Below are 16,285 nucleotides of genomic sequence, written 5' to 3' on the forward strand. Positions count from 1 at the left end.
CCTGATCGGAATCGAACCCAGGACCCCTCAGTACGCAGGCTGACGTTCTATCCACTGGGCCAAACCGGCCAGGGCAAATTATTCTTTAAAAATAATTGGAAATTAACTCTTCCTAGTCACCATTTTGTCTTACTCAAGAGAATCCCTTTGTATATAACTAAACTTTGTTTCCAAAGTAGGTTTAGAAAATAGAGAAATTTAGAGGGTGGCTATTAGCCTTACATGAGACTTCGCTATATACATTTTAAGATTTTAATTCTTGTGGCACATTTAAAATACAATATGATTAAATAAAATTATAACTTGGATGAAGCAATCACTTTAAAAAATTGTCTGTGTTTTAATCCTCTGTTTTATTCTTTCTCATTGTACTACTTTTTTCTGCATAATGCTTTACTACGGAAGGAACTGGGAATAAGTAGTCCGCAATTTAGGTTTCATGAGATTTGCCTGCTGTGCTCATCACTTGTGGCCCTAGGGACTAGGGTTGCCTTGGACACAGCTGGTATTTTTCTTTGAACAAATATATATATTGTAGGTACATATATGTCCCCAAGTGATTATTTCTTTAACGTATTTTTAGCATAAATATGGACACATCAGGGCACTCATTTGAAGAACCTGTTATTTGAGTTTTTGCCCTAGTTCTTTCTTTATTTTTCCTTCCAGCTTTTCTAGGTTGCAGAGTTGCTTCTAGTCTGTTGTGGCAGTCCAGCAGCTCTCTCATTTGGAAGCAATCCTGTGATCTTTCTTCACTGGGTAAAAATTCACATTGAATTGAAGAGTGCTTTAATGTTTCTAGTACCCATCAGAAATTCTGCAACTTCCTTCTACACATTAAAATCCTTGGGCCTTTTTGACCCTAGACCCCTTTTAATTTTAATTAAACTAGTGAATTTTAATATGCCCCAGGGACTGATGCGCCCTCCTTCTTGCTGCCCAAAGCAAATAATATTCCTAGATTTTCTATATCCCTGTTAGTTCCCGGAATGCAGTCTTATAAGGCAGCTAAAATGCTGCTCTCCTGTCACTTTGCAGTTTCTAAGCAGTTCTGCTGCTGTCAAGGATTTGGTTAGAATGGACATTTGTTTGTGAGGAGCATAGAGTCACTAGTGTCACTTTGTCACTCTGTGGTGTCCTAGAAGTGTTGCTGAGTTAGTGGATGTACTTATTTTCTAAGCTCTTGATGTTGCTAAAAATAGTTTTTACATTTTTAAATGGTGGTTTTCCTCAAAATTTTTGCTGAACTTTATTTACAAATGGGATAGATCAGGGATTGTGAAAACATGTCTTGTGGGGCTAGGCAAGGAAGTAAATGTGACAAACATTGGCAATTGGAATATATGTTCCTTCTACTGCACGGCCACTGTCTGCTACTCAGCCCGTCAGTTACATGGCAGTTCAAGCCCCATGTTTTGAAATCTTCAATGACTTCCTATGAAATGCTAGAAAGTCATAGAAAGTTGGGTGAAATTTCCTGAAATTTGCAGACTGACAGCTAATTCACCATGAAAAATACAATGAGTCAAAAAGAATTACTTTGCTAATTTCCCACCTGTGGTGTAGACACCTCTGGTAGCAAGAGTGTTGTTCTCCAGCCTGATGGAAAGTCCTGTTCCTTAGAATTGCACCAAGTGCTGCTTATAGGACCTCTTGCTTTATTAAAGTTCGGGTGTCTGGGAACTCCTGTGGTCCTGGAGAACTTTACCCTGTGACTGTAGGGCTTCATGCCATTGGCAGCCATGAGTGACCTGGTGTACTGTCCTTTTTAATGAATCTGACACCATTCAATTCTTCAAGTATTTCACTTAGAAGTCCCACTTCACACAACTGTGCTTGTGATTGTTACCTTGGAGACCAATAGCAGCTTTTTTCTTTTACTTTTCTTTTTTTATTTTGTTAATCCTCACCACTTTTTCCCATTGATTTTCAGAGAGGGAGGTGGGGGGCCGGGAGAGAGAGAGACAGACAGAGAGACAGAGACACAAACATCAATGTAAGAGAGGGAGGTGGGGAGGGGGAGAGGGAGACAGACTGAGAGACAGAGACACAAACATCAATGTAAGAGAGGGAGGTGGGGAGGGGGAGAGGGAGACAGACTGAGAGACAGAGACACAAACATCAATGTAAGAGAGGGAGGTGGGGAGGGGGAGAGGGGGACAGACTGAGAGACAGAGACACAAACATCAATGTAAGAGAGGGAGGTGGGGAGGGGGAGAGGGGGACAGACTGAGAGACAGAGACACAAACATCAATGTAAGAGAGGGAGGTGGGGAGGGGGAGAGGGGGACAGACTGAGAGACAGAGACACAAACATCAATGTAAGAGAGGGAGGTGGGGAGGGGGAGAGGGGGACAGACTGAGAGACAGAGACACAAACATCAATGTAAGAGAGGGAGGTGGGGAGGGGGAGAGGGAGACAGACTGAGAGACAGAGACACAAACATCAATGTAAGAGAGGCATATCAATTGGTTGCCTCCTGTAGGAGCCCGGACCAGGCTGGGGATCAAATGTGCAACCCGCTGACCGGCTGTAGCTCCGCAGATTTGAGAGTAAGATTCCAGGAGCTTATTTCATAACCTTTTATTAACCCTTTCAGCTATAGATGTTTTTCCAAACAAAGGAGAGAATGGGCTACTGTGAGTCAGTTTACCCATTAACATCTCAGTAAATTGTGCTGTGAATATTTGTGGGGGTTTTTGCTGGCAAAATGGATGATTACCACAATGTTAAGGCATAAAAGAGGTCATCAAGCATGCTGGTATTTCTAATGAACAACATAAACTGATGAAAAAAACAAAACAAATCCAAAGACAGAGAAACATTGATCAGACTGTCAAACCTCAGAGGGAAGGCAGGGGAGGGTGGGGGTAGGGGGAGAGATCAACCAAAGGACTTGTATGCATGCATATAAGCCTAACCAATGGACACAGACAACAGAGGCGGTGAGGAGTGAGGGCATGAGTGGGGGGGGTTGGGGGAGCAACTGGGGGATAGGACACAATATGTAATACCTTAATAAAGAAATTTAAAAAAAAGGAGTGCTGGTATTTCTAATGGTGTGAAAACAGTAATGACCTCAGGCAATGGAAGAGGTAGAAAACTGCTGTTGGTTTGGATGAATGAAAAGCAGTCAGCCTGTGACAGCAAGGAAGACGCTGCATGCTGGAGTGAGGCTGAAAGTTTAAGGCGAGTAGGAGGTGGTTCGATAAATTTAAGAAAGAAAGTGTTTGTTTATAGATTAAACAGTACATTAGACATGTACTGTATGTAAGAAAGGTTAAAACAGTCATTTGGGGATCTGGATGAATTAATCCAATCTACATTATTTCTAATGGGGAAAAATGATTCAGTTTTCGAACAAATCTCAACCATCCTTCTGGAACAAATTAAGTTCGAGAACTGAGGTTCTACCAAGTCGTATTTTCCATATGAACAACTATACATACATGCAGATATTGTACAGGAAATAATTTCTCCAAGTTTTCTAAAGTTATGTTTTTAAAGTGATAAACATAACTTTTATGTTTACAATAGTCCTTCCCAAGAATAAAGGCGATATCTTCCTTGAGTTTTTATTTCTTACCATGTTTTAATTGATTTTAGAGAGAGGAAGGGAGATAGACAAACAGGGATGAATCTGGTTGGCTGCCTCCTGCACGCCCCCTGCTGGGGACAGAATGCACAACCTGGATGTGCACCCTGACCAGGAATCGAGCCACACAGGATGACGCTCAACCACCAACCACACCAGCCAGGGATCCCTGAGTTTCTTATGTGAAAGGTGTTTTAAAAAATGAAAACTTTGACCTTATCTGAGATATTAATATACTTCTTATAATTAGGTTTACTTTATTATGGTTACAGTTATCTTTTGTAGTTCAATTTATTTATATCTTTAATTTCTTTGACTGTCATAAAAAGTTTGAATATTGCTGTTTCCTTTACAGATGCTTTATTTTATGGAGGTTTAGTCATTAGCTTTAAAAACAATTATTGACTTCTTTTATTTATCCCTCCTATAAGATTTTACTGTTTCCTTCTCTCTTTTTTTAATGGAGAAAATTAGAAAGTTTTAGAAAGCATAGATAGAAAATCTTTAGAGGAACAGCCTGCATCATGGCTGTTACCCAGAAATGGTCACTCAGACTGCCAGAAATTAGAAAGCATAGACTGTCATCCATGCATGGTTATGGTTTTACCAAATTAAAAGGTTATCTCTTATTCCTAGAGAGCAGTACCTGCATCGGTGAATGCATGTTTGGATCATTTTGAGTGTAGAATTGTTTTAGGGACGTAAGGGGTCAGGAGTGTGAAGACAGAGCTGGGGGCAGCGATCAGCACTGCTGCTCCTCGACCATGAGGGTAACCTGGAGTTTTGAGTGCTCACGGCACTCCCCCGAGTGGCAGAAGCTGTGAGAAAGCCTGTAGTCAAGAGAGTCAGAAATGTCTTCTAAGCTCTCGGTCTTGCTCTGACAGGGGATGGAAGGGAAAGGGGGAGGCTGAGAGACAGTGTCACTCCCTGGATCAGAGAAGCACTTTTAAAAATATACTGATTTCTTGTTTTGCCGTTTCACCACATTTTTGTGATGTGTGTGACAAAATAAATTATTAAACAGTTCTAACATTCATTTGTATGTCTTTAATTTACATTTTATATTGTTGACACCATTGTAGATTTCCTTCTACTCTCCCCCCATTGCCCACCTACATCTCCCCCTACCCATGCCCGCACCACGCTATTGTCTGTGTCCGTGGCATATGCATGTATGTTCTTTAGCTACTCCCGGCTCCTCTTGTCCCGTCACCACCACCCTTCTCCCCTCGGACTTTCTCAGGCTGTTTCATGTATCCAAGCCTCTGCTTCTGTTTTGTTCACCAGTTCCTTTTGCTTATTAGATTCCATATATTAGTGAGATAATGTGGTATTTCTTTCTCTGACTTGCATATTTCACTTAGCATAATACTTTCCAGGTCCAACCATGGTTGTTTTTTGTTTGTGTGTTTGTTTGTTTTTTACTGCTGCATAGCATTCCATGGTGTAAATGTACCACAACTTTTTATCCACTCGTCTGCTGATGGGCACGTGGCTGTTTCCAGATCTTAGCTACTGTAAACAACACTGCCATGAGCACAGCGGCGCATATATTCTTTCTGACTGGTGCTTCAGGATTCTTAGGAAATTATTGTTCTCCACAGTGACTGCACCAGTCTGTGTTCCCACCAGCAGTGCAGGAGGGTTCTCTCTTCTCCACATCCTCGCCAACACTTGTTTGTTGATTTATTGATGGCAGCCATTCTGACAGGTGTGAGGTAATACCTCATTGTGGTTTTAATTTGCATCTACCTGATAATTAGTGACCTTGAGTATTTTTCTCAAATGGCTGTTGAACATCTGTATGTCCTGTTTGGAGAAGTGTGTATTCAGGTCCTTTGCCCATTTTTAACTTGGATTGTCTGTCTTCCTGGTGTTGAGTTGTATTAATTTTTTATTTACAGTGTGGGGTAAAAGTAGGTTTACAATTGTTCATATGGAAAATAATACAATAAGAAATAAGTAATGAGCCCTAACCGGTTTGGCTCAGTGGATAGAGCGTCAGCCTGCAGACTCAAGGGTCCCAGGTTTGATTCCGGTCAAGGGCATGTACCTTGGTTGCAGGCACATACCCAGCAGGGAGTGTGCAGGAGGCAGCTGATGGATGTTTCTCTCTCACCAATTTTTCTAACTATCCCTCTCCCTTCCTCTCTGTAAAAAAATCAATAATATATATATATATATATAAGGAATAAGTAATGATATAAGAATATACTGTGTATCTCATACTCAGAACTATAAATCTAATTTTACCCCACCCTATAGCTGGGAGATAACCTCTTATCAGATGAACTATTACCAAGTATGTTCTCCCGTACAGTGGGCTCCTTTTGGTGATGGTTTCTTTGGATGTAGTCCCATTTGTTTGTTTTCTCTTTAGTTTCCTTTGCCCTAGGAGATGTGTCAACAAACATTGCTACGAGAGATGTCTGAGATTATATATTCTAGGATTTTTATGGTTTCACTATATACATTTAAGTCTTTTACCCATTTTGAGTTTATACTTGTGTATGGTATAAGGTAGTGGTCTAGTTTGATTTTTTTTGCATGTGTCTGTCCAATTTTCTCAACACTATTTATTGAAGAGGCTGTCTTTATTCACTGTATGCTCTTGTCTCCTTTGTCAAGTAGTAATTGAGCATAATGGCTGGATCAATTTCTGGGTTCTCTGTTCTGTTCCATTGGTCTATGTGCCTGTTCTTGTGCCAGTACCAGGCTGCTTTAAAGTGGCTTTGTAGTATAACTTGATATACGGTATTGTGATTCCTCCAGCTTTATTCTTCTTTCTCAAGATGGCTGAGGGTATTTGGGGTCTTATTTGGTTCCATATACATTTGTTCTAGTTCTGTGAAGTATGCTGTTGGTATTTTTGTAGGGATTGCATTGAATCTATAGATTGTTTAAGGTAATATGGACATTTTAATGTTGATTCTACCAATCTATGGACACGGTATATTTTTCCACTTGTTTATATTGTCCTCTATGTCTTTTTTAAATGTCCTGTAGTTTTCTGAGTACAGGACTTTTATCTCCTTTGTTAAGTTTATTGCTAAGTATGTTAATTTTTTTTATTGTTGTTGCAATGGTAAATGCGATTTTTTTTTTTTTTTTTTAGTTTCTCTGATAATTCGTTATTGGTGTATAAAAATGCCATCAATTTTTGGGAGTTAATTTTATATCCTGTTACATTGTCAAATTCATTTATTAAATCTAGTTTTTTGTGTGTTTTTTTGGTGGAGTCTAGGGTTTTCTATGTACAATTATTCAAGTCACCTGTGAATAATGACAGTTTTACTTCCTCCTTTCCAATTTGGATGCCTTTTATCTCTTCTTCTATGTCTAAGACTTCCAGTACTGTGTTGAATAAGAGAGGTGAATGCAGACATCCCTGTTTTTGATGTTGGCTGTAGGTTTGTCACATATGGCCTTTATTATATTGAGGTATGATCCCTGTATTCTCACGTTGCTCAGAGGTTTTTATTAAAAACTAGAGGCCTGGTGCACGAAATTTGTGCACAGATGGGGGTGTCCCTCAGCCCAGCCTGCACCCTCTCCAATCTGGGATCCCTCTCACAATCCAGGACTGCTGGCTCACAACTGCTCGCCTGCCTGCCTTCCTGATTGCCCCTAACCGCTTCTACCTGCCAGCCTGATCACCCCGTAACCACGCCCCTGCCAGCCTGTATGCCCCTAACTTCCCTCCCCTGCAGGCCTGGTCACCCCCAACTTCCCTCCTCTGCCGGTCTGGTCACCCCTAACTGTCCTCCCCTGCAGGCTTGATCACCCCCAACTGACCTCCCTTGCAGGCCTGGTTCCTCACAACTGCCCTCCCCTGCTGGCCATCTTTTGGTGGCCATCTTGTGTCCACATGGGGGCAGCCATCTTGTGTGTTGCAGTGATGGTCAATCTGCATATTACTCTTTTATTAGATAGGAGAGAGGCCTGGTGCATGGGTGGGGACCGGCTGGTTTTCCCTGAAGGGTGTCCTGGATCAGGGTGGGGGTTCCCTTGGGGCGTGGGGTGGCCTGGGCGAGGGGCCTGTGGTGGTTTGCAGGCCGGTCACACCCCCCGGCGACCCAAGCGGAGGCCCTGGTATCTGGAATTTATTTACCTTCTACAATTGAAACTTTGTAGCCTGGAGCGGAGCCAAACCTTCTGCTCTCTCAGTGGCAGCAGCCATTTTTGGTGGGATTTATTTACCTTCTATAATTGAAACTTTGTAGCCTGGAATGGAGGCCTAGGCTGGCCAGGGCTGCAGAAGCTTGGCTTCCTCCATTGCCGGGGACAACCCTAGCCTCCTGCTCTTCCAGCTCCGTGGCTGCCGCCATTTCTGTTGGGATTTATTTACCTTCTATAATTGAAACTTTCTAGCATTGAGTGGAGGCCTAGGCTGGCAAGGGCAGGTGGAAGGCTTGGCTTCCTCCATTGCTGGGGAAACCCAAGCCTCCCTCCTGCTGTCTGTGGCTGCAGCCATCTTGGTTGGGTTTATTTGCATATTTGCTCCTGATTGGCTGGTGGAGGAAGCATATGTAGCAGAAGTACGGTCAATTTGCATATTGCTCTTTTATTACATAGTATGGGTGTTGGATTTTTTTTTTAAATTTCTTTATTGATTAAGGTGTCACATATTTGTCCTCATCCCCCCCATTCCCATCCCTCACTCCTCCCCACGGATGCCCCCACCCCCCTGTTGTCCTTAACCATTGGTTAGGCTCGTATGCATGCACACAAGTCCTTTGGTTGATTTCTCCCCCCTACCCCCACCCTCCCCTACCCTCCCTCTGAGGCCCGACAGTCCGGTCGATGCCTCCTTGTTTCTGGGTCTGTTCTTGTTCATCAGTCTATGTTGTTCATCATTTCCCCTAGATGAGTGAGATCATGTGTTACTAGAAATATAAGAACCGAATGTGAGATGAGCAATAATAGTTATGCTGACAGGCAAATGAATCAGACTGTACTAAGTTTCTTTCTGGACCAACAGTTCTTTTGAGACCCAATTTCAATGTCCACCAGTTCCTTATGTGTACATGTCGGCACTGACTTTTCAGCTCTGGATGGTGGACAAATGGTGGTAATACAGGTCCGACTCCCTCTGGTTTGGTCTCGCCCGGATGCAGGGGCGTGGCTTCACCCGGACTCGGGCACGCGGCCTCACCTGGACCTGGGACCCAGCATCACCCAGGCCCCGGGGCGCGTGGCCTCACCCAGAACCAGTTGTGCGCGGCCTCACCCGGTCCCGGGATCCAGCCTCACCCGGACCCGGGACCCAGCTTCACCTGGACCCAGGGGCGCACGGCCTCGCCCGGACCCGGGGGCACGCGGCCTCACCCAGACCTGGGACCCAGCCTCACCTGGATCCAGGGGCGCACGGCCTCACCCGGACCCAGGATCCAGCTTCACCTGGACCCAGGGGCGCACGGCCTCGCCCGGACCCGGGGGCACGCGGCCTCACCCAGACCTGGGACCCAGCCTCACCTGGATCCAGGGGCGCACGGCCTCACCCGGACCCAGGATCCAGCTTCACCCGGACCCAGGGGCGCACAGCCTCACCCAGACCCAGGATCCAGCTTCACCCGGTCCCAGGGGGGGCACGGCCTCGCCTTGACCCGGTGGCGCGCAGCCTCACCCAGACCTGGGACCCAGCCTCACCCGGATCCAGGGGCGCACGGCCTCACCCAGACCCGGGATCCAGCTACACCCGGACCCAGGGGCGTGGCCTCGCCCGGACCCAGGACCCAGCGGGGCTTCGTCTTCTTGATCCCAATTCCTGTCGGTCAATTCCCTCTCAGCAATTCCTTCGGCCATTTTCTCAAAGCTCCGGGGCAGCTGCCGCGGAACTCGCTGGGCGGTGGGCTCGGCGAAGCTCTAGTGCGCCTGGTGCATGGCAACGGGTTGGTCCGAGGTCGCTGTGGCTGCACTCGGGTCTGCAGCGGCGACCAGTCGCCGGGCGAGCGCACCTGGATCCGGGACCCAGCGGGGCCTCGTCTTCCCGATGCCAACTCCCATCAGTCAATTCCTTCTCAGCAATTCCTCCGGCCATTGTTCTGGATGGTGTCTGCTCTGCTTTCCAGTTGTAGTTTCAAAATTGTTGTGGTAGGCAACAATCAGGCATCTGCCCTATGCCGCCATCTTGGTCCTCCAGAAGACTCCCAAGCAACCCTATAAATGTGGTTCTGAACACTGTGTCGTCCATTAGTTTACTTTCCTTCATCCCTTCTATTCGTGACCTGCATCGGTGTCTTCACCTTTTGGCTGCCTCCCTATAGCTCAGCTTCCTCAATCTCCCTAGGTGGTTGCTCTTGATACCCTCCTTTGTGGACTGAGTGCGAAGTCTATTGTACTGAGGTGGGTCTCTTATAGATAGCATATAATTGGGTCATGTTTTCTTATCCATTCAGCTACCCTGTGTCTTTTTTATTGGAGCATTTAATCCATTTACATTTAAGGTTATTATTGATAGGTACTCATTTACTGCCATTTTTTTCTTTATACCAATGTCCTGTCTCAATTTTTTTCTTCTTAAAGCACTCCCTTTTGCATTTCTTGCAATGCTGGTTTGGTGGTAATTAACTCTTTAACCTTTTTATTTATTTATTGGAAGGTTTTTATTTCACCTTCAATTTGAAATGATAGCCTTGCTGAGTAGAGTAGCCTTGGTTTCAGGTCCTTGCTTTTCATTATTTTGTCAATCCCCTCTGGCTTGAAGACTTTCTGTTGAAAATCAGTTAATACACTGATGGGAACTCCTTGGTAGGTAACTAACTGTTTCTCTCTTGATGCCTTTAAGATCATCTCTTTGTCTTTGACCTTTGTCATTATAATAATGATGTGTCTCATTGTGGGTTCCTTTGGGTTCATCTTGATTGGAACTCTGTGCTTCCTGCACTTGTGGGTCTTTGTCCTTCACCAGGGTAGGGAAGTTTGTATGTTTGTTTGTTTGTCTGTAGCTATGTTTTGTGCATGGTGTCTTCTTTTTGTATCTGATTTCCTTTGATTACATACCATTCATTATACTTGAAAAAAATATATGTATGGTTGGTTTGAAGTCTAGATGATAGCCTTTTCAGCAGTGACTTTAGATTTTTCCCTGTTAGACATAAGGAGGTTACCAGTCTGGAGTCACTATAATCCACATTTAAGGCTATTGTTTCCCGGACTGCCTCAGTGACATAAAACTGGGCTGCAGGTCCAACTGGGATATGTGTAACCATTTGTGGTACCTGCTTAAAATTGTTGGTGATTGAGGGGGTAGCTAATTAACAGGTTTTTTTTTTACTGCAGGTGCTTTTGTAACAAAAGGAACCGAATGACTGAAGTGCCTTTTTGGGCTCTTATTTAGGTTTCTGCCTCACTATCTTGTTAACTTTTTATACTTTTAGATACTTTTAAAATTTCATCTATACTTAAAAATTATTCATTACATGGTTCCATCTTACTTACCTAGCCTGCCATTAACAGAAGCAGAAATATTTTCCTTTAATTTGCTTTTGAATTTGCCTTGATGTTTGTTTGCTTTTTGTAGGTTCTACATGAAACATTTCCTCAACACACATTCCTCATGAATGGTCTCATTCAAGGTGTGAAGGTAAGAATAATTGTGAATGAAGCCAGGAATTCTTAGCAGTTTAACTCAGGAAGTTTAGATGGGATTTAGGAAAACAGTTATTATTTGTTTTGTAGACCTAAATTTAAATTTTTAGCTTGATTATCAAAGTCAAAATAAAATAACAATCCAAATCAGTAAGGCATAAAATAATTTACTGGTAAATGAAAGACTGTTTTTATTAACGTACATTGCAGTTTATAGAGGGTTCGATTTTGTGAACTTTTGATTTCTCTACCTATCAGCAGAATAAAATGGGCAAGTACTGTCTTCTTTTGAGAAATACTATTGGATTGAGGAAGAAGGATCAAGACTTAGTTGGGTATATGACTTTTGGCAAGGCTAGTAGTTGACAGTATTGCAGATGTCCCCCATTTCCCCCTTAACCCTTCTGCACCTGAGGCCTTCCCCACCCTATTGTCTGTGTCCATGGGTTATGCATATATGTTCTTTGGTTGATCTCTAACCATCCCCTTCAACCCCCTTTCCTCTGAGATCTGTCAGTCTGGTCCATGCTTCCAATCCTCTGGACCTATTTTGTTTGGCAATTTATTTTGTTCATTAGATTTCACATATGAGATTATGTGATATTTGTCTTACTCTAAGTGGCTTATTTTGCTCAGCATAATAATCTACAGGTCCTAGCCACACTTTTTGAGTTCTCAACCTCTTAACATAATTAGCCTTTATTGTTTGAATTTTAATGTGCTCTTTATTATAATAGCTTATAGTATAACAGCTTAAGTATTTTTCATTTAAATAAAATGATGAAAATAATGTTATACTCCAGTTAGACTTCATAGTAAAGTATATGAATATAGTGTCTAATTTGCCCTTCCCAGCTTAGATCATATAAATCGGTGCATAATTTTACTTTGTAATGAACCGTACACTTAAAGTTATGCCCTAATAATTTGCTGAATTTGTACACTGCAGCGGGGAGGGTCCCTCAGCCCAGCCTGCGCCCTCTTGCAGTTTGGGACCCTGAGGGATCTTTAGCGCTGCCTCAGAGGCAGGAGAGGTTCCCTCCAAGGCTCCGCTTGCAGCCATGAACTGGGCTTCTGGCGCTAACCACCAGGGGGTAGCTCCAGCGTTGAGCATCTTCCCCCTGGTAGTCAGTGTGTGTCATAGCAAACAGTCGTTCCACCGTTCGGTCGATTTGCATAGAGTTTTATTATATAGGAGTAGAGGCCCAGTGCATGAAATTTGAGCACGGGGAGGGGTGTCCCTCAGCCCGGCCTGCACCCTCTCCAACCTGGGACCCCTCTCACAATCCAGGACTACTGGCTCCTAACCACTCGCCTGCCTGATTGCCCCTAAATGCTTCCGCCTGCCAGCCTGATCACCCCCTAGTCGCTCCCCTGATGTCCTGATTGATGCCTAACTGCTCCCCTGCAGGCCCGATCGCCCCCAACTGCCCTCCCCTGCTGGCCTGGTCACCCCCAACTGCCCTCCCCTGCAGACCTGGTTGCCCACAACAGCCCTCCCCTGCGAGGCTGGTCGCCCACAACTGCCCTCCCCTGCTGGCCATCTTGTGACGACGTGAAGGCGCCATGCGAGGGCTACCTAGGCTTTTATTAGTATAGATAAATTGAAGACTGCTATTCTCTGGAGCATTATCTCAATCTGTTCAGATTTTGCTTCCTGGCACTTGTCAACAGCTTAGCTCAAAAACTCACAAAAATTCTTCAGAGGTTTGAATGTTTCTTTGTTTTTAATAAATCTTTATTGTTCAGATTATTACAGTTGTTCCTCTTTTTTCAACCATCGTTCCCCTCCACCCAGTTCCCACCCCACCCTTGCCCTCACCCGCCCCACCACTGTCCTCATCCATAGGTGTACGCTTTTTGTCCACTCTCTTCCCACACCCGCCACAACCCTTTCCCCCCAAGGATTGTCAGTCCACTCCCTTCCTATGCCCCTGATTCTATTATATTCACCAGTTTATTCTGTTCATCAGATTTTTAATTCACTTGATTTTTAGTTTCACTTGTTGATAGATATGTGTTTGTTGTTCATAATTTTTATCTTTACCTTTTTTCTTCTTCTTCCTCTTCTTAAAGAATACCTTTCAGCATTTCATATAATACTGGTTTGTCGGTGATGAACTCCTTTAGCTTTTTCTTATCTGGGAAGCTCTTTATCTGACCTTCATTCTGAATGATAGCTTTGCTGGGTAGAGTAATCTTGGTTGTAGGTTCTTGCTATTCATCACTTTGAATATTTCTTGACATTCCCGTCTGGCCTGCATAGTTTCTATTGAGAAATCAGATGACAATCGTATGGGTACTCCCTTGTAGGTAACTAACTGTTTTTCTCTTGCTGCTTTTAAGATTCTCTCTTTATCTTTTAGTCGTGGCATTTTGATTATTATGTGTCTTGGTGTGGTCCTCTTTGGATTCCTTTTGTTTGGGGTTCTCTGCCCTTCCTGGACTTGTAAGTCTATTTCTTGCACCAGGTAGGGAAAGTTTTCAGTCATTATTTCTTCAAATAGGTTTTCAGTATCTTGCTCTCTCTCTTCTTGCACCCCCATAATTCTGATGTTGGTACGCTTGAAGTTGTCCCAGAGGCTCCTTACACTATCTTCATATTTTGGGATTCTTTTTGCTTTTTTGGTTGGGTGTTTTTTTGCTTCTTTGTATTTCAAGTCTTTGACTTGATTCTTGCAATCCTCTAGTCTACTGTTGGATCTCTGTATATTATTCTTTATTTCAGTCAGTGTATGCTTAATTTCTAGTTGGTCCTTTTTCATATCCTTGAGGGTCTCACTAAATTTATCGGCGGTTTCTTAAAAATCCTTATAACCGTGGTTTTGAACTCTATATCCAGTCCTTTGCTTTCCTCCATTTCTTTCATTTGTGACCTGTTTCTTTGTCTCTGCATTTTGCCTGCTTCCCTGAGTTGATAGAGTGGCTTTGTGTGCTAGGTGTCCTATAGGGCCCAGTGACTCAGCCTCCCCAGTTACTTGAGATGGACACTCTTGGTGCACCCCTTTGTGGACTGTGTGCACAGCCTTGTTGTAGTTGAGTCTTGATTGTTGTTGGTATCACTGGGAGGAATTGACCACCAGGCCAATTTGATGTGAGGATCAGCTGTGTCTACGATGGGAGAACTTCTGTGCTGGAGACACCCTTATGGGGCAAGACTTGTTTCACTGGGGCTTTGGTGCTCACTGATTCTGCCCCCAGAGTGTGTCCCTTATGGATCTGAGCAGTTGTAATGTGGATGGTCCCACTCTGATCACTGAGTACACTGGCTCTTGGATATCCAAGGAGGTGCTAATTTAGCCCCTGCCTGAGGCCACCCAGCAGGAGCTGAATTAGTACACTGAAAGAAACATCGATGAGAGAGGAACATCGATCAGCTGCCTCCTGCACATCTCCTATGGGGATGTGCCCGCAGCCAAGGTACATGCCCTTGACCGGAATCGAACCTGGGACCTTTCAGTCTGCAGGCCGATGCTCTATCCACTGAGCCAAACCGGTTCAGGCCGTTGTATGATTTTTAAAGAAGGCAAGTGTTAGGCCGATGACATGGGCTGTGAAAGAATTCACAACTGAGAGAAGAGAGGGGTGCAGGGAGGAAATTTCTTTTACTGTTCAAGGGAGGTAACGGCCAGATTCCATTAGGTGGCACAAGGCACCAAAGATAGAGTGGGTTGGTCTTTTATTAGGGTTTTAGAGAGTAAAGGGAGGTAGAAGGAGGGTTATGGAAAACGATAAAGAGGAGGGGCATTGGGTTGAAGTTCCCCAGTTCCTGCGGGTTGTCTGGAGAAGTTAGTTAGTTTGCTTTCCAGGAGATAGTCCCGCAGACACCCGAGCTCAGGGTGGTGTCTCGGCATCCTCCCAGGCCTGTGAGACAGGCTTAGAGCAAAGGTCCCAGAGAATCGGAAGGGGGAGGCTTGGGTGTGAGAGACTCTACTAAGAGACTCTGAGCATTGAAACCGCAGGGAGCGGGTGCTGGAGACAGCAGCATCCCTTACCACCCTCACCTGTGCTGCCGTCTGAATAGAGGCTTTTTGACTCCGGAGCCGCAGTCTCCACGTGCCGTCTCCAGGCGCTTCTCACGACGGGTGGAGTCACAGCAAAGAAAGAGGCCTTTCTGTCCTCACAGCAAGAACTGTTCAGATGACTTGATACGTTTTTTACAAAGAAATAAAACACTTAAATTCTTAACGTTTTAAATTACAGTATACTAAATAAATACTACTTTTACTTTTTTATTTTCCTAAACATTTATAACTGACAGTAAAGGTTTTCAGTGTTCTGACAAAATTTCTAAAGGTCCTAGAACAAATCACAATATTTCTGATTAATTGAAGTCACTTACACAATTGGAGCTCGTACAGTTAGTTTATAGCCCTGCACCACCATGCAAAGCAAGAACTGCCTGAGTTATTTGAATGGTGATGTGCTATTCAATTGTATGAATATGCCATAGTTTATTTACCCATTTTTCTATATAAATTGTTTTCCAAGTTCAAACCATTGAAGATAATTACTTAATAAATTGTAAAAAATAAATCTCTGTAATTTTTATTGTTTTCTAAAAACGGCATTGTGAAGGTGTAACCAGTGAGTGAGAGGTTTGGGCGTCTACAGTCCTCCATGTATGTAGCCACATTATCTGTCTCCGCCAGGCGCCGTGCTGCTTCCCACCCCACCCACCCCACCCAGCAGCGCGGAGCTCTGTGTTAGTTTTCAGATCATCAGCAGGCTGGGAGCTTGAAAATGATGTCTAGTCTTTTCTTTATTACAAGTAAGGGGTTGTTTTTACATATAGTTGCTGGCCACTTTTATGAAGTACCTTCAAGCTTTTTTGTTTATTTTTCTAATAAATATTATGTGATTCTTTATTTCCAAAGAATGTATTTTAGTAATCATTAAAAGATGAGGGGATTATCATAAAATAATTTAGTACCTGTTTATCTTAACAATTATGAAGGAAAAAAACAACTCAAACTTGATTCCACTTCTCAGGTTCCCAAAATCTTAACCTTTCAACCACTTTCTACAGCACTTTTTTGTTTTTATGGAATTGAAATATGTGGCCACATTGGTACATGCATAGCCATAAGAATTTGTAT

General features: G+C 43.6%; 1 protein-coding gene across 5 annotated transcripts in view; it reads left to right on the forward strand.

Moving 5' to 3' along the window:
- The window catches only part of MFSD14B (major facilitator superfamily domain containing 14B), an 84,585-nt gene that overhangs the window by 22,769 nt on the left and 45,531 nt on the right, over window positions 1–16,285 (forward strand). For 4 of the 5 annotated variants that reach the window (XM_054727764.1, XM_054727762.1, XM_054727765.1 and 1 more), the window contains one exon: window positions 11,119–11,181. The exons of the other annotated variant lie outside the window; for it this stretch is intronic. In XM_054727764.1, coding sequence (XP_054583739.1) covers window positions 11,119–11,181 — 63 coding nt within the window. The remainder of the gene's footprint in view (window positions 1–11,118; window positions 11,182–16,285) is intronic. 5 annotated transcript variants of the gene reach the window in all.

Source organism: Eptesicus fuscus, chromosome 15 (genome assembly GCF_027574615.1).
Source record: "Eptesicus fuscus isolate TK198812 chromosome 15, DD_ASM_mEF_20220401, whole genome shotgun sequence".
Taxonomy (NCBI): domain Eukaryota; kingdom Metazoa; phylum Chordata; class Mammalia; order Chiroptera; family Vespertilionidae; genus Eptesicus; species Eptesicus fuscus.